Consider the following 25,341-nt stretch of genomic DNA (forward strand, 5'->3'; position numbering starts at 1 on the left):
ATTTGTATGTTTTGTATAGTTCTTATATCACAGATGGCATATGTTATCTGTTAAGATAATTATGACTACAATTATCATTATTTGATGATAAGACCAATCATCTTATGTCTCTACACATACTCCTCTGGGTTCATCTTCTGTATATTTGGTCAGGTTATTTACTGTTTCTGAAATGCTAGCTCCTTCCCTCTTCATTAACTAAATCCTAAACATTTCCAGCAGGCCTGACATTTATTATAACTTCTCTCACTAGCCATACCCCATAATTTTACTTCTATAATATTGAATTCAGTGAACAATTATATATTATCTGTATTACACTATGTTAATATTGCCTTATACTTGTTTTCAAGTTTTACTGTAAATTTAATAACCCCATATAGCTTTTCCACATTATGTATATATATTTTTTCTTCTGCTGAAAAATACTTTTTTTTTAAAGACAAAGAATTATCACTTACTTTCCTTAAAACATACATACACACAAACACTTATCCCCCAAAAAGCTGGTATAGTGATGGGCATTCAGCAGGTGTTTTCTACATGCTTGTTAAGTTGAATTGTATTGAAACATCATTAACAAGATTATGTGGGTTGTTTATCTTTCCTGTTTTAACTTCATCATTCAAACAGTGACAGAGTTGAACACAATTTCCATGGAATTTGGAAGCTCTCAAACTGTTATTTCAATGCATTGAACTAAATAAAAGTCGCAATCCCTTCCCAGTACAGGCACTTTCATAATCTTATTGTATTTATACAACAATAATATAGGAACTTTCATAAGTTTATTTTATTTATACAACAATAACTAAATTCTGTTTCTATAAGATTTACATCCTAATTACTTGAGAATAGCTGGGAAGCTGGTATGCTCTAGAGCAGAGTTGCCCTTCTACCAGGAAAAGTGAACTCTATGGATCACACCTTCAAATATTTCCCTTCTCATATTAAAATAAATGGCAGTCTCTCAAGTGTTGGGGTTTTTAAGTGTTTTCATTTGAAATATAGTTGACACACAATGTTACATTAGTTTCAGGTGTACAACATGATGCTTCAAATCTCTGTTATGCTATGCCTACCACAAGTATAGCTACCATCTGTCACCAAAAGACACTATTATAATACTATTGACTATATACCTTATGATGTACCTTTTATTCTCATTATTTAATCATTCCATAATTGGAAACCTATGTCTCCCACTCCCCTTCATCCATTTTTCCCATCCTCCTCCTCTCTTCCCTCTGGCAACCATCAATTTGTCCTCTGTATTTACAGGTCTGATTCTGCTTCTGGTTTCTCTTATAATTTCTTTTGCTTTTTAGATTTTACATATTAGTGAAACCATATGGTAATGTGTCTTTCTCAGTCTGGCTTATTTCACTTAGCATAGTATAAATCTATCCATGTTGTTGCAAATGGCAAGATCTCATCCTTTGTGTGGCTACATAATATTCCTCTGTGTGTGTGTGTGTTTGTGGTATTACATCTTCTTTATACATTCATCTGTTGATAGACACTTAGGTTGCTTTCATATCTTGGTTACCATAAATAATGCTGCAATAAACATAGGGTGCCTATATCTTTCCAAAGTAGCTTTTTCCCTCCATTGGGTAAATATCCAGTAGTTGAATTATTGAATTATATGGTATTTCTATTTTTAATTTTTTGAGGAACCTCATACTACTTTCAACAGTGGTTGTAATAATTTATATTTCCACCAACAGTGCATGCTACCATACTGTTTCACCTACATGTGGAATCTCAAAACAAAGCAAAAAAAAAAAAAAAAAAAAAACACAAAAAAACAGATTCTTAAATACAGAGCAGAAACTAGTGGTTGTCAGAGGAGAGGTGAAGTACAAACTTCTAGTTATAAAATATGTAAGCCACAGAGATGAAAATACAGTATAGAAAATAATGCTGTGGGGGCTGTTCTCTTGGATCTCTTTATTTTAATAATATTGTATGGTAACTACACTTATCACAGTGACCACTGAGCAATGTAGAAAATCGTTAAATCAATTTGTTGTACAGCTGAAGCTAATGTAACATTGTATGTTGATTATACTTCAGTAATAAAAAGAAAAAAATAAAATAAATAAAAATGATCAATCAATCAATCCCAGTGTTACACTCTTGCTGAATGGGCTGCTTCAGAGCATTTAGAAGCCAGTATTTCTCTTCTCTTAATTCAATTTCCTCATACTCAGCCTACTCATCCTTTCTGTTTTTTCATAATTCCTAAGTATTTAGTGTTCAAAATAAATAAAATATAATATTCATATATTAAAAAAAATTCTATTCCCTTTTATCCTCTATGTATATAGCTAAATCCATATTGGTATGGATTTGAGGAGGTATGAGGAACAACAAAGAAATCAACCTGATAAAAAGGGAAAATCTATAATAAATGAAATAGAAAGGAAATAGAAAGTTTTCAATTTGCCTTGGTAAGAATATGGACCTAGATCTAGGGTCATATTCCAGTTTACACTGATCCTGTCTACTATTCTATCAGTATAGAATATTTCTATGGACAATTGGGTCCATGTAATTAAACAATCAGAAATGTATCATATTCTCAAGTCTGAACCAGCTACCTTAAATCCCATCTTTGCAATCAATAACTCATATTATGCCTAAAAAAAATATGCCCTTGGAGCCATGGATATAAGAAGATACCATAATAGGAGGAATTGAAATATCAGAGTTTTACCAAAACATGCACATTTTAAAATAGATTATAATTCACCTCCACATTTATATATACCAAATCCTAGCCCCAATTATACTTTCTATAGCTCCAGTAGGAAGAGCATGAATATCATAATTACCTTTCCCCTGGAAAAAAAGATTCTCCCACATTTCAAAATAAGCATGCACCATGCAACGTGCAAAAAAAATACCTTGGGTTTCTTATTTTCAGGGCCTGTTGACATGGGCAATGCACAAGGTGAAATCAGCTCCTTGGTTCTTGTTAGAGAGATGGGAGGTGATGGGGTTGAAACAGATGACCTGTGGTTTGATATGGAGCTTTCAGATTTTCCAAGTCTTGAAGGTAAGGTACCACTGCTACAATTTGGGTACAGTGTTGAGGGCCTGAGTTGGAGTGGCTGAATGGGCAGATTAGCATGAGGGAGAGGGGAAGACCCCAATTTGGAAAGAGAAGCAGAGCTAGCACTGGAGACAGGGGGTGAAGGAGCAGTTAAAGGATTCTGCCCCTGGCCAGTTAGCTGTGAGGCTGTTCTCTTGGATCTGTTTATCAGGTTTGAAAGAGCTGGAGAAGGATAGAAACATTTCTCTGGAGAGGAGAGCATGGCCCTTTGGTTAGTGGGAGGAGATAGAGAAGATAATGCAGAGGAGGCTGATGTAGAATGTATGTGAATATTCCTGGGCTTTTCTGGACCCCTGAGGTCAGCATCCTGTTTGCCCTTCAAAGAAAGAGAGGGAACACCTGGAGGAACAGGAGGAAGACCCGTAGAACTTGATGTATCAGTCTGTAGCAGAGAGAGTGTTGGGTTACTTTTTAAAGAAGTGGGTGATGTTTTCTCTACATTCAAAGAAGCAAGACTACTACTTTCATGTTTTGTGGGAGAAAGGGAACATGCCTGAGAAAGGGGAGCAGATTTGGCCAAAAGGGGTAAGTGAAAGGATTGCTGGCTAAGTTCAGAAGCCTGTTGCTCTGGAGACTCTGCTCTCAGGGAGCAACTAGAGAGAGATTTCTTAGGTGTGGGTGAGGTTTGTTTTACTTTTTGATCCAGTGTGAGTGTGGAAGAAGCCAAGGAGTTGAGAGAGAAAGTGGGACAGGACGCAGGAGAAAACGGTCTTTGGTGAGAAGGGTTTGACTTGAGGATGGCCGTGAGCAGGGAAAGCCGGGAGGGCACTGGGGATTTCACCCCTGACTTCGAGAGATTTCCACTAGATGACACTTGGCTACAGATAGTGGAAGAAGAGCCATGGAAAGAGGTGGTAAATGGTTTGGGACTTGGAGAGAGTGAATGTGTGACAATACGGACTGGTATGTATGAGCCCGAATTAGACTTCAGAGAAGCACTGGAGGATGCTGAAGCAGAAGTGGTTCTCGGGCTTTCTCTGGGGCTAAGGACATGCGAGGTGAAAGCTGTTGTCTTCTTCAGAACTTCAGATGCCCGTCCGAGTTTCTGATCTGCTGCTCTTGGACTGGATAAATTAGAACCTGATAACTGAGTGGAATGAGGAAACTGTGACGTCGAGGAGGTGCCCTTCGATGCAATAAAGGGTGAGGAGTGAGCAGAAGTTTGGAAATACGTAGTTGTTTCTTCCACCAAGGCCCCACTGACATCCAGCCTCCTAGTGTGGAACTCCTCTAGCACAGAGGCTCCGTCGAGGTTAACTGGGTCAGGTGGCGTTTTCTGATTAGTTGGAGAAACAAAGGAGAAAGCAGGTGGTTTACAGGTAAGATGCTCAGAGGTAGTGGGAGAAGAAGTTAACTAGAGGAAAAAGAAATAGACAGATTGTAATAGGACATTATTTGTGAAACTATCAAAATATTCTTGTTGTTTGTGTGTTTATGCAAACAGTCCTTCTATTAGTTTATACAAAACAGGTACCTAAGCCTCCATAAAAATGGAGGAAATTCTGTTGCACTAATGAGGCATTGCTTTAAATTTGAAATGAAATATAAAAAACTATGAAGTCTTATATTTTATGCCTCATTTATTCCTTGGAAGAACATCGATATAGAATTGTATATCCATGTTTCCATTTGGAAACTAATTCACTGACAACATCTAAAGCAGTTATTTTAATTTGGAATTGTGTGACTTGAAAAGACTTAAATTACCAATATAAGTTTCAAAATTCACATTGGAAAATGAAATAGATTTTCTTCCATTGTAAAAATATAATAGTATAATAATATAATGACTACAATAATATGACTATAATCCTTAAAAAATCTAACACATTTCAAGTATTTAAAATTCTAAAAACTTAAAGTACTCCTACATATTATGCAACTACAAAAAATGACCAGAATTCAAAAGATGCAGCACCCAACACCAACATGATTGACATCAACAATGAGAAATTAAGAGAGTTAGTTTGAAATACAGAGCAAATTTTAACTTATGAAAAAATGTTCCCCAGTTATTTGCCGGAATGAACGATTTGGATTATGCTGGGAAAGGTAGGTATGCTTTCATAAAAAAAAAAAAAAAAAAAAAAAGACAGAGTGCTTTACAAATGTAGTCTGCCTGAAACAATGTAACCCCCACCAATCCCTAAACAAATTGGAAGAAAGAAAGAAGAAAGAAAGAAGAAGAAAGAAAGAAAGAAAGAAAGAAAGAGAGAGAGAGAGAGAGAAAGAAAGAAAGAAAGAAAGAAAGAAAGAAAGAAAGAAAGAAAAGAGAGAGAGAGAAAGAGAAAGAAAGAAGAAAGAGAAAGAGAAAGAAAGAAAAGAAAGAAAGAAAGAAAGAAAGAAAGAAAGAAAGAAAGAAAGAAAGAAAGAAAGAAAAAGAGAAAGAAAAGATATCTGGTGGTATGTATTCTTGTGCTACTTTAAAAACCATCCAGTACTTTAAGACAAATACTAAAATTAAAAATGATTCAAAAAACAAATCTTGTAAAATTATTGATTTGATTCTATTGACTCATAAGACAATTTAGGGAATATCAGTTACTCAAATATTAATATTTATTAAGTGATATTATATTACTATCTTTTTTTTTTTATTACTATCTTAATAGTAATAAGGCCTTACATAGTAGGAAAATGTGTGACTAACAAACTTAGCAAAAGCTTGGTTTACAAACTCAGTAAATGATATTTCTTGATTTTGCTTTGTAAGATGGTGCCCATCAGACTTATTGGAAAGATTTTTCAATAAAAATAAATAAATAAATAAATAAATAAATAAATAAATAAATAAGATTTTCATAGAATTTTGAGTTCTGAAAACATCTAAAACTGATAAATGCAAACAATTCACCCTAAGCTTCTAAGTCTCAAGTAAACATACCAAAATAGTTTTCTTTTTATGTGTAAATGAATATATATATTTGCAACACAGAATTCTTGCTACACAATTAATATTTGTGTATTTGTTTCCAATTTGCAAATACATCTGTTTGCTATCCTAATTTATACTAATAACAAAATGTGGCACCATACTTTTAAAAAATTCCCAGGAGCAAAGAATACTTTTTTAATGAAAAAGATTCATTTTCAGGATGCCTGAGGGGCTCAGTGATTAGGTATCTATCTGCCCTCAGCTCAGGGCGTGATCCTGGGGTCCTGGGATCGAGTCCCATATTGGGCTCCCTGCATGGAGCCTGCTTCTGCCTTTGTCTATGTCTCTGCCTCTCTGTGTGTGTGTCTCTCATGAATAAATAAATAAAACATTTTTAAAAAAGATTCATTTTCCTAACTTTAAAAATGGGTTAAAAAAAAGTTGAAATGAGGTACAGACATGAATAACTTTGTGCAGAAAGAAAGAATGGATACCTGTCAAATGCTCAGTTAGCTCAGAATAGATCCTTCATGCACCTCTACACTATAAATCCCTTACCAGTGATAATAAACTACTCTATTGCAATCTACTTCCCCTTCATCTTCTCCCATTAATAACCTCTTGTTCTGTTCTCTAGGTTTGTTAATGATGCTCTAATTCCTATTCCTCAAGGTCATTCTCTGTTCCTCCGTCATTTATTTCTAACATGATCTCTGTTGACTTCTTTGCTTTCAACACCTCTTTAGAGCTACTCCCGGCTGTGTTCTCCAATCCTCAGTTTTTTTCTGATTCCTTGAGTCCCCTTACCATACACGTCCTCCAAAGCTATTTTCAAAACTCTCTTCTCCTAGAAAGACTATCCTGAACTCTGGAATACATTCATAATAATCTCAGTAAGAAAAAAAAAATAATAATAATCTCAGTAAGAGAGGATGCTTGCAGTGTTCTGCCGTCATCAAGTGGACAATCTCAATCCTAAACCCACACTTAGGTCCTAGAGAATAGAAACCATCAATTATTCTAACAACCAATCTCTGTTATGGAGATGCCTTGTAATTTAATCAACCTAAAATTAACTATTCTTGTGTATATTCAATTTTTCCTAATTAGTATTAGATTCTAAGGCACCTGAATAAAAGCCAAAGTGATTGACCTGCTATCTGAAGAGTTACCAAGATTAGGACAGCACAAGATATTGATCAATATAGTTGAGCTCTTCCTCCTGAATTTGTACAGCCATGCAAGGCAGAAACTCTAGATTCCTTTTTGTCTTCGAATGCAATCATTATATTATGACATTTTGGCCTCCTAAACTTACCTATTTATGGGTCTTCTCACTGATGAACACTTGTAATGTCCCTAGACAGATATATTCTCAGCCTTCAGACTGAGAAACATTATATAATGTTTCTGGTATTCTTACCTCTACTTGCACCCCATCTAACCTATCATTGGAGTTACTTCTAAAAATCTAATCAAAATACAGCTATGCTTAAGATGTCATCAATACTTTCTCCATGTATAATGTGAACTAAAGATCGTTCATTCATGACAGAGCCCCTCTCGGGGGCTTTTTTTTTTTTTTTTAATTTATTTATGATAGGCACACAGTGAGAGAGAGAGGGGGGCAGAGACATAGGCAGAGGGAGAAGCAGGCTCCATGCCCCGGGAGCCCGACGTGGGATTCGAGCCCGACGTGGGATTCGATCCCGGGTCTCCAGGATCGCGCCCTGGGCCAAAGGCAGGCGTTAAACCACTGCGCCACCCAGGGATCCCCTGGGGCTTTGTTTACTCTCAACCTTCTTGTCAGTATTGTCAACATTCTAGCAATCTTGATCTTTTTCCAACCCACCTGACAAATCTTCATTCTTAAATCAACCTCACCAACTGCCATTATGCTCTGGGACTAAAAGCTGATAAAAAAAAAAAGTAGTAACAGGACTTCCTGGAAAGATGGTGGAGTAGGAGGCTCCTAGGCCCACTTCATTCCATGGATACATCTAGATAATACCCACAAACGTGTAAATAACCCAGAAAAAGACCCAAAGATGAGCAGAACAGACTCTTTTTTTTTTTTTAAAGATTCTCTTTTATTCATTTATGATAGTCACAGAGAGAGAGAGAGAGAGGCAGAGACAGAAGCAGGCTCCATGCACCGGGAGCCCGACGTGGGATTCAATCCCAGGTCTCCAGGATCGCGCCCTGGGCCAAAGGCAGGCGTCAAACCGCTGCGCCACCCAAGGATCCCCAGAACAGACTTCATAGCTAAATGTGGAGAAGTGGTCACACCAAAAAGGGTAGAAAGGGTGGAGACACAAGGAACTAAAATGACCCAAGGAACTGTCCTTAGGAGGGAGGGACACCCCAGGTGCTAAAAGAGGAGAGGAGCAGACCCCATACCAGGTGTCCCAGGCCTAGAGGACTTGCACTGGGAAGACAAATTCCCATAACATCTGGCTTTGAAAATCAGAGGAATCTAACTTCAAGAGTTCTTATAATCAGTGGAGCTTAACACCTAGAACATTAAAAATCAGCAGGCTCAGCTCTGGAAGAGTTGGAGAGCAATAGGAAACTGAGTTCCCACCCTTTGGAGACAGCATAACAAATCACCCTGCTGAGACACAGAATAAAACCAGGATTTTGAAAAATGCCTGAGGTATATGGGAGAGAGATTTATTTATTAATCTCAGAGAGTGTGCTGGAGGGGAAGGGATCTTTAGGTGATATCTCCAAGAACAAAAGAGCTGGTGGATACAATACCCCTCACCCTCACCATGAGTCTCCATATATGGACATCTGTGGAACCATCATAGCACCAACACTATCCACCTAGCTTCCTAACAGCATGCCCCACCCTCAGGCTCTTTTGCAAGCTCACCCGATCCAACATGCCCTTGGCAGGAGTCCATCCAAAGCCAGAGCACAAGTGTTACAGTATGCAAGCAGCCCTGAAATGGGCCAGCACCACTTCAAACTGTCTTCTGCCCCAGGAAGAGGGGAAGAAACATCATACAGACCAGTTAAACTGTGGCTACAGCAGTGAGCTGGGAGCAGATATCTTTTCTGACTGCAGGCCTCACCCACCAACAAAACATTCCCAGGGCACAACACAAGGACAGCACTCTTCTGTTCAGTGGCACTATAGCTCTGACATATGCCTAGTCTGACTCAAATCAAGCTCAAAGCAGCCCCAGACTGATCCAGCAACAACACAACACAACACAGACAAAACAAGGAGACAGAGGAATATATCCCAAATGAAAGAATAGGACAAAATCACAGCAAGAGAGCTAAACAAAACAGAGAAAATAAAATGCCTGACAGAGAATTTAAAATAATGGTCATGAAAATATTCACTGAACTTGAAGAGAGTGGAAGATCTCAGTGAGACCCTCAACAAAGATTACAGAAAACATAAACAATAACCAATCAGAGATGAAGAACTCAATACTGCAATTAAAAATACACTAGAGGGAATAAAGAGTAGACAAGAAGAAGCAGAAGAGTAGATCAGCAACCTGGAGGAAAGAGTAATGGAAAGCAATCAAGCTGAACAAAAGACAAAAATAATAATAATAAATGAAAATAGATTAAGGGAACTCAACAATACCATCAAGCATAATGACATTCACATTATAGGGATCCCAGAAGGAGAAGGGAGGGAAAAGGGGAAGAAAATTAACTTGAAGAAATAATAGTTTAAAACTTTTTGAATCTGGAGAAGGAAACAAAAATCCAGATCCAGGCGACACAGAGAACCCACCAAAAAGTCAACCCAAGGAGGTCTAAACCAAGACATATAGTAATTAAAATGGCAAAAAGTAGTGATAAAGAGAGAAATTTAAAAGGAGCAAGAGAAAACAGCTAAATATGAAGGAAATCCCTAAAACTATCAGCTTATTTTTCAGCAGATACCTTTCAAGCCAGAAGACAATAGCATGATATATTCCAAGTACTGAAAGAAAAAAAAAAAAAACTACAATCAAGAATACCCTATCCAGCAAGGCTATCATTCAAAATAGATAGAAAAAAAGTTTCCTGGACAAACAAAAGTTAAGGAATTCATCACGACTAAACCAGTTTAGAAGAAATGATTGAGAGGCCTCTGGGTAAAAAGAAAAGACTATAAACAGGAGTAAGAAAAGTTGGGAGCACAAAAGCGCTAAAATGAAATTTATCTATAAAAACCAGTCAAGGGATTCACAGAATAAAAGAATGTAAAGTATGATGCCATATACCTAAAATGGGAAAGGGGAGATGAGGAGCAAATATTTAGTGCTTTTAGAATGGGTGCAAACTTAAGCTACTGTCTAATTAATATAGACTGCTTATGTATAAAATGTTATATAGATCCTAATGGAAACCACAAATCAAAAACTGGTAAAAGATATGCAAAAAATCAATAGAAAGGAATCTATGTATATCACTAAAGAAAACCAACAAACTATGAGAGAAGAGAGCCAGGGAAGAAAGGAACAGAGAAGAAATACAAAAAAAAAAAAACAAAAAAAAACCATAAAATAAGTAACAAATAGCAATGAGTACACACCTATCAATAATTATTTTGAATGTAAATGGACTTAACACTCTAACCAAAAGACATATGATGGAATGGGTTAAAAAGCAAGACCCATCAATATGCTTCCTACAAGAGACTCATTTCATACCTAAAGATATATGGAGATTGAAAGCAAAGAGATGGAAAAGTATTTATCATGCAAATGGAAATGAAGAAAGCTGGAGTAGCAATATTTATATCAGACAAAATAAACATTAAAACAAAGACTGTAACAAGATTAAAAGAAGGACACTATATAGCCATAAAAGGAACAAAGAAGGGATCCCTGGGTGGCTCAGCAGTTTAGCGCCTGCCTTTGGCCCAGGGCGCGATCCTGGAGTCCTGGGATCCAGTCCCACATCGGGCTCCCGGCATGGAGCCTGCCTCTCCCTCCTCCTGTGTCTCTGCCTCTCTCTCTCTCTCTATGTCTATCATAAGTAAATAAATCTTTAAAAAATAAAAAGGAACAAAGAAGACACAATTGTAAATATTTATGCATCCAACATGGGAGTACCCAAATACATAAAGCAGCTAATAGCAAACATAAAGGAAATAAATAGTAGTAGTACAGTAATAGTAGGGGACTTTAACATCCCATGTTCATCAATGAACAGATCATTCAAACAGAAAAACAAAAAACAGTGGCTTCATATGATACATTGGACCAGATGGATCTAACAGATAAATTCAAAACACTCCATTCTAAAACAGTGCACATGGAACATAATCCAGAGCAGATTGTTAATGGCACAAAACCAGTCCCCCCAAATTGAAAAAGATCTAAGACACATCATGCATCTTTTCTGACCATAGCACTATGATATGAGAAATCAACCAAAAGAAAAAGTCTGGAAAGACGATAAATACATGGAGATTAAATAACCTGTTACTAAATAATGAAAGGGTCAACCAAGAAATCAAAGAGAAAATTAAAAAAAAAATAATGGAAACAACTGAAAATGAGACTGCAATTATTCAAAATAGGTGGGCTGCAGCAAAAGCTGTTCTAAGAGGGAAGCTTATAGCAATATAAGCTGACTTCAAAAAGCAAGAAAAATCTCAAATAGACAACCTAACCTTACACATAAACGAGTTAGAAAAATAAGAACTAAACCTAAAAGCAGTAAAAGGAAAGAGATAATAAAGATTAGAGCAGAAATCAAAGAAATAGAAACTAATAAATGAAATAGATCAATGAAATCAGGAGTGGTTCTTTTAAAATATAAACAAAATTGATAAACCTTTAGCTGGACACATAAAAAAAGTGAGAACACAAAATCACAAGTGAAAAGAGAAGAAATAACAAACACCACAGAAATACAAACAATTTTAAAAAATAGTATGAGAAATTATTTGCCAACAAATTGGACAACCTACAAGGAATGGATAAAATTCTTAGAAGCGTATAAAATCCCAAAACAAAATTAGGAAGAAATAGAAAGTTTGAACAGACCAATTACTGGCAATGAAATTGAATCAGTAACTTAAAAACTCCCACAACCAAAACTGTAGGATCAGATGGCTTCACAGGTGAATTTTACCAAACTTTAGAATAGGTAATACCTATTCTTCTCAGGACATCTGGCTGACTCAGTCCTAGAGTGTGTGACTCTTGATCTCAGGGCTGTCAGTTCATGTCCATGTTGGATGTGGAGCTTACTTAAAAAAAAAATTCTATTTTTCTCAAACTAGTAAAAGAAAAAACAAAAAAAAAACAAATATATATATATATATATATTTCCATATATATTTGTTTTTACATACAAAAACAACCATAAGTATATATTTATAATATAGATTATATATATACATATATATAAGTATATATATTTCCATATATATAAGTATATATATTTCCATATATATATAGAAAGAAAGCTTCCAAATTCATTCCCTGGGACCAGCATTACTCTGATACCAAAATCAGATAAAGACACTGCTAGAAAAGAGAACTATAAGCCAATATCTCTGATGAACATGGATATAAGAATCCTCAACAAAATATTAGCAAGCAAAATCCACCAATACATTTTAATAAATCATTCACTATTATCAAGTGGAATTTATCCCTTTGATGCAAGAGTGACTCAATATTCACAAATCAATCAACATGATATATCACATCAACAAGGAAAGGATAAAAACTATATTATCATGTCAATAGACGCAGAAAAGCATCTGACAAAGTACATCTCCATCCATTCATGATAAAAATTCCAAAAAAAGTAGGTTTAGAGAGAATATACCTCAACATCAGAAAGGCCATATATGAAAAACCCACAGCCAACATCATATGTGATGGTGAAACTGATAACTTTTCCCCTAATATCAGGAACAAGAAAAAGATGTCCACTGATAGTACTTTTATTCAACATAGCACTAGAAGTCCTAGCAATCAGACAACAAAAAGAAAGAAAAAGGCATCCAAATTGGTAAGGAAGAAGTAAAACTTTCACTACATGCAGATCACATGTTACTCCATATAGAAAACCCTAACAATTCCAGCAAAAAAAAAAAAAAAAAAAACTACTAAACCTAATAAATGAATTCAGTAAGGTTGCAGGATACAAAATCAATATACAGAAATAAGTTGCATTTCTATACAATAATAATGAAGAAGTGGAAAGAGAAATCAAGAAAACAGCTTCATTTAAAATTGTAATAAAAAATAACAAAATATCTAGAAATAAACTTAACCAAAGAGGTGAAAATACTTCATGTTAAAAACTATAAAAAACTGATGCAAGAAATTGAGACTACCCAAAGAAATGGAAAGACACTCTACGCTTATGAATTGGAAGAAGAAATATTGTTAAAATGTCTGTATAACCCAAAGAAATCTACAGACTTAATGCGATCTTTATCAAAACATCAAGGGCATTTTTCACAGAACTAAAGAGAATAATCTTCAAATTTTTGTGGAACCACAAAAGACGCTGAACAGCCAAAGCAATATTGGAAAAGAAAAGAAAACTGTAAGTATCAGATATCAAGATATATTATAAAGCTGTAGTAATAAAAAATAGTGTGGTGCTAGCACACACACACACACACACACACAAAAATGGACACATGGATCAATGGAACAGGATTAGAGAGTCCAGAAATAAACTCATGATTATATGGTCAATTACTCTTCAACAAAGGAGGCAAGGATATGCAATAGGAGAAAGACAATCTTTTCAATAAACAGTGTCTGTGAAACAGGACAGCTACAAGCAAAAGAAGGAAACTGGACATTTTCTCATACCTACAAAAAATTAACTCAAAGTGTATTACTGATCTAAATGTGAGACCCGAAACCATAAAATTCCTATGAGAGAGCAGGCAGTCATTTCTCTGATATCAGTCATAGCAACTTTTTTCTAGAAATATCTCCTGAATCAAGGGAAACAAATGCAAAAATGAACTATTGGGTCAACATCAAAATAAAAAACTTCTATGCAGCAAAAGAAATGATCAACAAAACTGAAGACAACCTGTGGGATAGGAGAAGATACTTGAAATTGACATATCTGATAGGGGATGAAGATCCAAAATATATGAAGAACTTGTATAACTCAACACCAAAATAATAATAATAATAATAATAATACAATTAAAAATGGGCAGAAGACATACACAGACATTTCTCTGAAGAAGACATCCAGATGGCCAACAGCCACATGAAAAAATACTCAACATCACTCATTATCAGAGGAGTGCAAATCAAAACCATGAGATAGTACCTTGTACCTATCAGAATGGCTACAATCAAAACCACAAGAAACAAATGCTGGAGAGGATGTGGAGAAAAGGGAACCCTTGTGCAATGCTGGTGGGAATGCAAAGTGGTACAGCCACTGTGGAAAATAGTATGGAGGTTCCTCAAAAAAAATAAAAATAAATTGTCATATGATCTTGTAATTTCGCTAGTGGGTATTTACCCAGAGAAAATGAAGACACTAAATGGAAAAGATAAGTACACTCCTATGTTTATTGCAGCATTATTTATAATAGCTGAATTATGGAAGCAGCCCAAATGTCCACTGATAGATGGATAAAGAGGTAATACATAGATACATATGCACACACACACAAAATAGTACTCAGCCATAAAAAGAATGAAATCTTGCCATGTGCAACAATATGGATGGATCTAGAGGGTATAATGATTACCAGAGGGGAGGTAGGTGAGGAGATGGGTGAAATAGGTGAAGGGGATTAGAGTATACTTATCATATGAGCTCTGAGTAATATATAGAATTGTAAAATTACTATATTGATCACCCAAAATTAATATAACACTGCACATTAATTATACTGAAATTTAAAAAAGAATGGGAATGGAGAGAAAAAGAAACAAAAAATAATACAGTCCTCTTGATTAGCTAGTATAATCCAAAAGGTATAGTCCTTTTGACACTGGAACGTGTCCTGTATATAGGCACTAGCTGAGAGTGGATCTGAAATTATTGTACTTGTGGGTACAGAGAAACAGTGGCCATCTTTCTCTAACTCACATGTGGTCTGGGAAGGCACTATAGATTGATGTCATCATAAAGTTAATGTCTCAGCTGGGCTCATACCTCTCAGCTTTTTGCTGGTTGGTTTTTGTTGTTTTTTCATTTGCTTTGGCCTCAGCTTCCTATTCTGCTCTGAATAACAGCTCTTCGAAAAAGTTAACACCCTCCATGAACCCTGCTCTTACCACTTCCTTCATTGTACTCAATAGGTGACCTAGTTTCACTTTCTCCAAGGAAAAGTGGAGATTACCAGGAAAATCTATTATTTTCTAGATCTATTCTTGTTCCTTTTCCTCCCTTCTAAGGAAAAATAATGACTTTTCATCTTTTATTTTATTTATTTATTCATGAGAGACACAGAGAAAAAGAGAGGCAGAGACACAGGCAGAGGGAGAAGCAGGCTCCTAGCAGGGAGCCCGATGTGGGACTCAATCCCTGGTCTCCAGGGTCAGGCCCTGAAACTGCTGAGCTACCCGGGCTGCCCGAATTTTCATCTTTTATGAGGTAAATTTTCCCTATATACTCTGAATCACAGTAGCTCTTGCATTCTTGGGAATTTTATTCCATCAGTTATCCCCCACGTGCTATGTATCCATCCGTTTTCTTTTTTATTAGCTGTCTCATTTGTCCCATAAATATAAACCAAAATCCTTCCAATCTTTAAAAACATAGTAATAAATGTTATGCAGTGGATCATAAAAATGCCCCAAATACTCTTTTCCTAAAAAAAAAAAGTAAAGTCCTTTTCCTCACCACTCCATCTCAACTGTCTTATGACTTGGTCCGTCCACTGGGACATTAGCAAAAATGATCCAAGAAGCGATGACTTGGAAGCCAGGAGTGCCTTAGAGTTTACCAGCTTGCTGAATACAGAATATCACCCTGATGTGAATGCACCCAGGCTAGTCCACTGGAGGATACAAGACGACATCTCAGCTAATGAGCTACCAGCCAACCCAGCAACTGCTTACAGACAAATAAGTGAACCACAGCAAAGATTGGCTGACCTTGCCCCAGATATGCAGAACCACCCAAATGAACACAGCCAAATTGCTGGCCTGTGGATACTTGAGCTAAATAAATGCTCACTCTTCAAAAACACTACATTTTGGCATGGTTTGTTATGCAGCAAAAGCTGACTGATAAAAACACATGCACACACATACACCGAGATTTTTGTGGATCCTGTATATCCCTTAATTTCAGACCCATGTTGTTGTTTTTGTTGTTGTTGTTTGTTTGTTTTTTTTAGTGACTCTCTTCAACTACCCAGTGGTCTTGGCTGTTTGACCATACTTTCACCAGAGGGATTAGCTCAGTTTGCTGTTCAGATATTTGGATTAAACAACCATTTGGTATGGGCTAAACTTCGAGCAAGTATATTGAACACATGGATTTCCTTGAAACAGGCTGACAAGAAAATCTGAAAGGGCAATTTATAAAACATCATTGCTTTTTTTTAAGAAAAACTATACATTTCTTGTTTAGTTTCAGAAAGAAATCAAGATGAAAAGTTTTTAAATCAATCAAAATAATAAAATTTACTAGTGAAAAAAATCAATATTGTGCACCACACAATCATGATATTGATTTCCTTACTTTTGTAGCCAAAACACCTTAAAGAGACTTCCCAAGGAGTCCCACCCTTTCGTAATCCCTGCCTTTTGGGTACAGGTGGAATCCAGGACATGGTTCAAATAGAACCTGGCAAAGCTGAAGGTGTTTTGCAGATATAATTCAAGTCCCTGGTCAGGTGATTTTGAGTTAGTCAACAGATTATCCTGTGTAGGTATGACCTAGTTAAGTGAGCTCTTTAAAAGAGGGTCAAAGTTTAGAGATTTCAGCAGCGGAGATTTTCTTTCTCTGCTGCCAGCTTTAAGAAGCAAGCTGCCATGAAATGTACAGCCTCAAGGAAACAAATTCTGCCGAGAACATGAGGGAGCTTGGAGGCAAATCCTTCCCCTTGGGGGCCTCCAGATGAGGGTGCAAAGTGACACCTAAACTTCTAAGCCAGGAGGCCCTGAGTAAAGAACTGGTTCAGGTGGGCACAGACTTCTGATCTATGGAAACCTAGAGAAAATAAATAGGTGTTTTTTAAAGTCATTAAATTTATGGTCATCTGTTATGCAGCAATAGAAAACTAATATACTTCCCACTGACTTCATAACAGGTCTTACTTCCTACTCTTCCACAGAAACTGTTATTGCCAATGTCTACAGTGATTCATATTTCCCAAGCCTTATCTTTTCTGACTTCTCCATATTATCTGACTTCCAAACTCTCCCTCCTTTTAAAAACTGTTTTATCTGTGGCTTCTCTTTTATCACTGTCTCCTACTTTATTTCCTATCGTTTGATAAGTCCTTTTCATATCCCTTGTCTTTTTCCATCTTCTTCTTACATGTTGGTACTTTCCTGGCCATTCACATTGTCTGAAATGCCCAGGCCCTAGTTATCTGCCAAGAAAACTTGTGTACTCATTGTTCACATTTCAGCTACCTACAGTGTGACCCTTCCTGATCATCTGGGCTGATCTAGGTGTCCTCCCCCTGAACTTCCCCTTCTTCCTAGAACATGCTCCCTTCCATTGCCACTGTTTTCAGGTGCATCTTTTTCAAGTTCCTTAAAGATAGGTACTATGCCTTTTACAGTTTAATTCCCTTACTCTCTAATGCCTGTCATATTACCGTCATGCAGGAATGAAGAAACAGTGTCTAGTGGATTCAGGAACAGAAGGACGGAGTGCAGGGACATAGTGTCTCCTTGAAGAAAGCCTCATCACCTCCCTCAGTGACTATCCCCTCTTGTTCTTCTCTAGACTCTGGATAGTGAAGATGAGCAGGGGAAGGGGACAATGACTATGACACCAAATTCAGTCTTTACCTCATCAGCAAGAAAAAAACTGGGTTCTGACATCAACAAGTCAGGAGACCCTCCTGTTAAAAGGTTCCATCACCTTTCTGCTGGAATTGTTAAAATAACTTGATTTTCCATAAATGTACTTCCTCTGCCCCTTGGGCTAATGGCAAAATTTGTTCATCATCCAGAGGAAATAACATGCTACCATTGAGGGATCTCAGGGATGCATCAGAGCAGATTGAAGCCTGGGGGTATTAGGAAGGTTTCTATGTCTAACCCCCCACCCAAATAATTTGTTGTAATTTTTTTCCATGGATCCATAACATTTAGGTACTTAATAAATATGCATGCCAGTGTCCTAATTTCCCAGACTTTTATGTAAAAGCATACTTTATTTAATCCCAGCCAGTTTTTCTGACCTCATTTTTCATATCTTCCCCTCTGTTCTTATACCTAAGCTACATTTGAACCAATATAAAACCTCTCCCTTGGGTTCCTGGGTGGCTCATTCAGTTAAGTATCTTGCCTTCAGTTCAGGTCATCATTTCAAGGTCCTGGTATCAAGCCCTGTATCAGGCTCCCCACTCAGAGGGAAGTCTGTGCATCTCCCTCTCCCCACTGCTCATGCTCCCTTTCTCTCTCTCTCTCTTAGATAAATAAATAAAATCTTGAAAAAAAAATTTTTAAACAAGACCTCTCCCACCTCACAAATTCTTTACCCTGTACCCTAAAACATGCTGCCATCTCAAACTTAAATATGGTAAATCATCTGTTGAAAACCTACCATGAGCCAGGCACTGTTCTAGGCACATTACATACGTTATCTCATTTAATCTTCACAAGGAAGGTTGATATCATTATCCCACTTTACAAATGAGGAAACTAAGGTTTATTATTTCAAAAAACTACCCAGAGAAACATGGTCACTATGTTGCCAGTGTCATTCCTGCTTTCCCAAAGCATCCCTCTAGTGCATTGGCTCCTTTCCTTACCCCCCATCCATTTCTCAACTTCATTTCTGTCCCTATCACCCAACTCACACTGTTCCCATTTAGGTCATTTGATGACCTTCTAATTCCCAGATTTAATGGGCTCTGAAGGTCCTACTTTATTTGACCTTGTTTTGTATTTGATTTTTCTTTGTATTAATAAGATTTTATTTATTTGACCTTGTTGTAGACTATGCTTTTTGTTAAACATCCCACCAACTTTCATTGCATGAAATCCCTCTTTTCAACTTCCTTGGACGTGGCCCAAAGGACGTCCTTCCAAAGGACATGGCCCTTTCATAGGCCCTTTACAGTCTCTGTCATTGGCTTCTATTCTGACTTGAACCTTATGTCTTTTTGTTCCAAATTATTTCCATGAGTAAATATCTCCACTTTCATCAACTTATGTAGCAAATATCTCCAGTCTCCTATCCCTCTCCTATGTTCCAGATTCATACTTCTGGCTCCCTAGTAGAGGGGGCACATGATGATGTGCCATCAAGGCAACCCAAACTCCACATTAAATGTCTTATCTCTTCCTATCACTTCCCAAAACCTCAATTAATATCAACATTCATCCAATTTCCCTGGTTAGAAATTTCATCCATCCTTGACTTTTCCCATATATGTCAATGAACAAATCCAGTTAATTCTACCCTGTAAGTTCTTTTTAGCCCTACTGTCACTGCTTGTTGCCATAGGCTTTATCATAGGTCTTTCAGCCAAATCACTCTGTGTTTGTATGTGTATATTCACCTGTCTTTTAACTCTAATATTATCCCTAGTTAAGACAGTTTAGACTTTTACATCAACACTCAAGATGCCAACACTCAAAAACATTACTCTTTCTTTCTGAATTTTATTTGAGAGGATTTTGACCCAATTGCTTATTTTACATATCATTTTTATTTTTGACCTACACTTTAAATTTTTTAACGATTTTGTGATTTTTTAACATAGTGCACTTTTATTTAAACATGTTACTTCAATGGAAGTATTTGGAACATCAATATATTCAACTCAATATTAATATGGACTATGTTTATTATAAAATAGTAACCACTGTAGGGAACAAAATGTTTAATAAAATGGATTTAACATGGATTTTACCTCTAAAGACTTTACTATCTGCTAGGGGAGATAAGGCATGCACCTAAATAGTTATAATACATGCTGAAATAGGATAAGTATTATAAAAGATGTACAGAGAAAAAGCTATCAGAATCATATTGAGGGATAGTTTATTTTGACTCAGAGAACCAAAGCTGACTTCATAAAGGAGTCAATATCTGTGTAAAGACTTCAAAGATGTGAACTCTTAAATATTTATTCAGTTTACATACTTTATTAAACCTCATCTACATGCAAGACACTGTACTAAGTGCTGGAGACACAGAAATAAATTAGACAAACCTTGACTTATATTGCTCTCTGTTTCATGAGGAAGAAAGATAATCCATTATTACAGTAGGGTGAAAGGAGTTATAATGGAGATTTCCTAAAATGGCTAAAAAACTATATGGAAAATGGTAAAGATGGAGGAGAAGCCTTAACTTCATAGGGAATGTCTCTAGGAAGAGGCACTACTTGAGCTGAGTTTATTTTCAAAGATTTTATTTATTTATTCATAAGACAAACACACACACAGAGTGAGAGAGAGAGAGAGACACAGGTAGAGGGAGAAGCAGGCTCCATGCGGGGAGCCCGATGTGGGACTCGATCTCAGGTCTCCAGGATCACACCCTGGGCCAAAGGCAGGCGCTAAACCACTGAGCCACCTGGGCTGCCCTTGAACTGAGTTTAGAGTATCGAGTAACCTAGCCCAAAATGGAATGTGCCCAGGAAAGAAAAAAGCTTTATACTTGGAGGAATCAGGGGCTTAGGGATGGAAAAGTATGAAGTATGCACTTTTGTGATAGTTCAGAAGAACTGAAGAAGAGAAGTAGAAGATCTGGATAGAAAATGACATCTAGGCTAGTTTATGGAAAGATTAAAAGCCAGAGCAGGAACTGAAGGCATCTTGTTGAATAGCTTAATAAATTATTGCTGATTAATAGTGCTAGTTTATGGACAGTTCTATACACAGATTCGTTTTTACCAGGTAGACCAGAAATTCACTTATATGACTACATTTCTGATTGAAAAGTTGATGTTGTTGGCATCAAGTAATCCAATCAGGAATATGCTTTAAACTTGTTGCTTCTGCTACTGACTACACTAAAATTCTCAGAATGCCTTCTTCGGTTCTCTGGTCATTTCTCTGTGATTGACATTTGTGGTTAACAGTTATCTTATTCTTATTTTATCTTATTTTTATTTGATGATGGTCTACTATTCATCACTCAAATGGATTATTTTTTTAAGATTTTTTTATTTATTTATTCATGAGAGAGAGAAAGAGAAAGGCAGAGACATAGGCAGAGGGAAAAGCAGGCTCCCTGTGGGGAGCCCGATGTGGGACTCAAGCCTGGGACTCCGGGATCACACCCTAAGCCAAAGGCAGACACTCAACTGCTGAGCCACCCAGGTGACCCTCAAACAGATTATTATAGGAAAGTGAAACAGGAACAATGGCTACTCCCAAACATTTCAAAAACCACTATTCCCCCATTAGTGGTAACCATCATTTTCAGCCACCGCCAATGAATTAGGTTAAACTTTGCCTTTTCATTAAGAGCTTTGATTACATCAACTATGATCTACTGCCATATGATCATTTTGGACAAAAGATCCCAAAGTATGTTCAGTCTCTAGTTTGACTTCTGTGTACTTGGTCATATAAAAACAAATGACCAACTCAGGGAAAGAAATCTAACAATTGAGGGTAAAAGTAAAGCAAAAATCCAAAAATTGCTTCATTAAGAATATTTTCTTTGTTTACTTATACTTGGTATCATCAAATTATTCTTCCCTGACTTTGGAAACCCCCATGTCTCCAACTTGGCTATTCTATCATCTTTCCCGAGGCAAGAAAGAAATGTTTAAGTCTATCACTGCTTACTGAGAATATGTTTAATTATATGATTAGAACATTTCCAATGTTCCAACTGTCTAAGAATAAATTTTGAGAAGAAATAAATGTTTTAGTTCAGTAGACTGAGGTGGGGTATCCCAGTGAGAGTCTTCTATCACTAAAATATAGCTTAAGGACACTGGATGCTTATAGGTGGCATAAATTCAGCGTCAGGAAGTCCGTGAAAGCTGTACAAATGAAAATAAGGTGGCACCCAAAATAAGATATCCAAGCATAGGTCCTAGCAGCACCAAAAGGCCAACTCACCAATAAAAATGTTCTCCCCACTACTTTGTGATGTTGCAAGTGCCTGGTTTAGCAGATCCTAAACAGGAAATCCTGGGTACTGACTCGTGCTTTCTCAAGGACAACTTTGCATCCACTGTCTACTCCCAAAGCCAGCCGCTGCATACCTGACATTCTACCTATGCCTTCTCAGAGTCATTTTATAATTTCATCACAACAAATAGCCAGCCAATGGCAAATTCTTCCATTTTTCTCTTCAGATTCCCTCCCTATCTACCCCCTTTCTTTCCTCCCATCACAGAAATGGGTCTTAAATAGGTTCTCCAACTTAAAGGGACTATTCAATTTTGCTGCTAAGTTTTGGGGTAGTATCTTCTTCCCATTTCACTGAGGCAAGACCTGTGTTAGTGGCTTCCAGGACCACAACAGATATTCTCCTTAAGAAACACAGGTGAGATTTTTGTTTTCTTACACACTCTTACTTCCTAGCATATCTTTCTACTACTCTTTCAGTAGTTTAAAAATAATGTGCCTATGTCTAACATCCAACTGATGTCTCCCCACAGGATCTTTCTCATATCTGCAGTATGCTTGTGGATGCATTCAGCTAACCAGGCACTCTCTCCTAAGAAACTCCCAGAGTCAACCTTTTCCAAGAATTGTTCAAAAGTAAGAGATAACATTCCCCCAGATCCACTTCAGCTGAACATTTTACATTTTCTCTTCAGCCAATTCACAGTACAATTATATAATCTTTTTTGTCTTATGAATGTATTATCTATATTTACTCTGTGTTGATTTATGATCTTGGGATTTTGGTTTTTCAACATCTTTTTCTTTGAGAGTTTTGTATGCCTCAAACAGGAAGGCCTTTGCAGACAAAGGATAAAGAGTATATAAACATTCATTTTTTCTTATGAGAAGAAGAAAAACCTACCTGCCCGTGCTTTTGCTGAGGGGCAATCCCATGAGGCATTTCAGAATGTGATGGGGCCTGGAGGTCTGTCCCCCGTGTTTTGGGACGTACCACGTCAGAGACCAGACTGGAGGAAATTGCTAGAGACTTGGGCCGAGAAGCTGTGGTGCCCAACCCCCCAGGGGGGCCTTGTTCATCTTTTCCACTTGTAGCTTCATCCTCCCCTTCCGAGTCCACAATAAAGACATATTCAGCTTTGAAGAGGTCACTTTGCTGCATTCCTTGAAGTTCTTTTGCTTTAAATCCCCTTTCTTGTGAAATCTTTTCACTGACCTCTGAAGGATAAATCAATGTCCCTTGGTTTCTCTCTGGTTGGCTCCCAGCATTCAACGTCAAGTACTCATTGGACTCAGACTGCAATTAATGTAGAGGCATAAAAGTATTAACATTGGTCTGACAATGGCTTCCTTTTTGCATGTACACTTAAAAGTTTAATCTGCTTATAATCTCCAAGGACAAGATTTTTTTTTAATATATTTAAAAATTAGGTTGGTTTAGGAGAGATTGTGTTGAAGTTAATGGAAACATTCATGAAACAAATGGGGTTTGGTCAAGCAAAACCTGTATATCCTATATAAGCCAGGAGAGAAAGGAAACCCCATTGAAAGTTTCTAAAATAATACAAATATCTCCAAAAGCCTGAAAGGAAAAATAAAATTGCAATAAACTACATAGACATTCAGACAAAACAATCTGAACTAATTGAAAAGAACTCAAGAATAAGACACCAAAGAAACAAGTAGATATTTTTAGTACAAAGTATTTTCCACTGCTATTTTATTTTGTAATTCTAAATCTTTTCCCATCCAATTTTCTATGAGTGCATAGAGGGTTTACAAGACCAGAGTAAGATAGCTTTATCGAGCTATCAAACATCTTCTGAAACAATGGCAGCAGTGAACACTAAGATTGTGTTTAAAAGACCAATGTTTATTTTTCTGGTTTTGATAACCATGCTGTGGTTACGATCCTTTTCTTTGTAACATTTCTTTAGGCCTAAAATTACTTAGGAATAAAACATTAAAAAAGACACTAAGTAAACTAAAATAAATGAAATTTCAAACATGATGATAAATTTAGCATATGCTATTATGTGCATATATGTTGTATGTGTGAAAATAGAAGTCAAACTACTAATCATATATAACTAAAATAAGGAGGTGATTTTATATATCCATTGCACATTTTTTCAGCTGATGATAATTTAGTTGAAGCAAAACACAAATTCCCTCCAATTAGGATTTCTTGAACAATGGTCATTTCGCATTTTAAATTAAAATACTGTACAATCACAAAAACCCAAAAATAAGTTTAAATTAAAAATAACAGGATTCAAAGACAAATTGCTTATTACAAAAAATAGCAATAACTAAAAAGATGGCAATAATTGAACTAGTTTTTGAAAACATTATTAATGATCTAAAATAATTCCCTTCCTATAGTCCATGATTCTCTGTCCTCTGATATATTTTTACAGCTTTATCACTGTCTGAAATTTTATTATATACACTTCACATTTTTTATTGCATGCCTTCCCAATAATGACTTATGTGAGTTGATTTTACTCATTCAGAACACAGCACCAAGCATATAGTGTATTCAGTAAACAGTGGATAAATATATAAATGATCAAGGGATGATTTACCCTATTCTAATATTAAACTATTTTTAAAAATAGGAGGAAAAATCTTGAATATTTTAAATATGTAGTTGTGTGTTTTTCATTTCAATCAGCAAATATCAACATCTTAGGATGCTCTGGAGGTTTGCAACCAAGATGAATTCATATATCTGCAGTCTCATGTGCTCATAGCACCTGTAACAAAGGATCTCATAAATATATTATGTGTAATCAAGTACTATAAGAGAGAAACTTCCCAGAAATTCCTATTGTAGCATTCAAGATCTCCTTGAAATAATTTGACCTCAAGAGTCTTTGAAATAAGGTAGTAGCATTGAAAATCTCGGATCACAGATATATTATAACTTTCTGGATGTTTTCATACAGACAAGGTGAATCAGATTATTTTATCACCTTTTAGTGGTTCAAGAATGCCCCAAAGTCCCCCAGTCATATTTTGCTCATAAGGAGATGGTACTGAAATACATTTTAAAGAGAAAGTTTTTTTCACCCAAAATGTCATTAGTCTAACAAAAGTCATTTTCAGGATTCTTTAAAGTTTGTTTTAATTTTATTTCC

General features: G+C 36.4%; 1 protein-coding gene and 1 long non-coding RNA gene across 20 annotated transcripts in view; one reads left to right on the forward strand and one right to left on the reverse strand.

Moving 5' to 3' along the window:
* MLIP (muscular LMNA interacting protein) overlaps nucleotides 1-25,341 on the reverse strand; it is a 256,011-nt gene that overhangs the window by 107,795 nt on the left and 122,875 nt on the right. For 17 of the 19 annotated variants that reach the window (XM_077903611.1, XM_077903598.1, XM_077903604.1 and 14 more), the window contains 2 exons: nucleotides 23,103-23,495; nucleotides 2,913-4,475 (listed from right to left, as the gene is read on the reverse strand). In XM_077903611.1, coding sequence (XP_077759737.1) covers nucleotides 2,913-4,475; nucleotides 23,103-23,495 — 1,956 coding nt within the window. The remainder of the gene's footprint in view (nucleotides 1-2,912; nucleotides 4,476-23,102; nucleotides 23,496-25,341) is intronic. The other 2 variants (XM_077903602.1, XM_077903614.1) reach the window with 2 other exon arrangements.
* On the forward strand, nucleotides 4,176-23,342 carry LOC144317345 (uncharacterized). The gene is made up of 2 exons (XR_013383307.1): nucleotides 4,176-4,440; nucleotides 22,732-23,342. It is a non-coding gene; the product is annotated as an uncharacterized LOC144317345 (long non-coding RNA).

This window comes from Canis aureus, chromosome 7 (assembly GCF_053574225.1).
Source record: "Canis aureus isolate CA01 chromosome 7, VMU_Caureus_v.1.0, whole genome shotgun sequence".
NCBI lineage: Eukaryota > Metazoa > Chordata > Mammalia > Carnivora > Canidae > Canis > Canis aureus.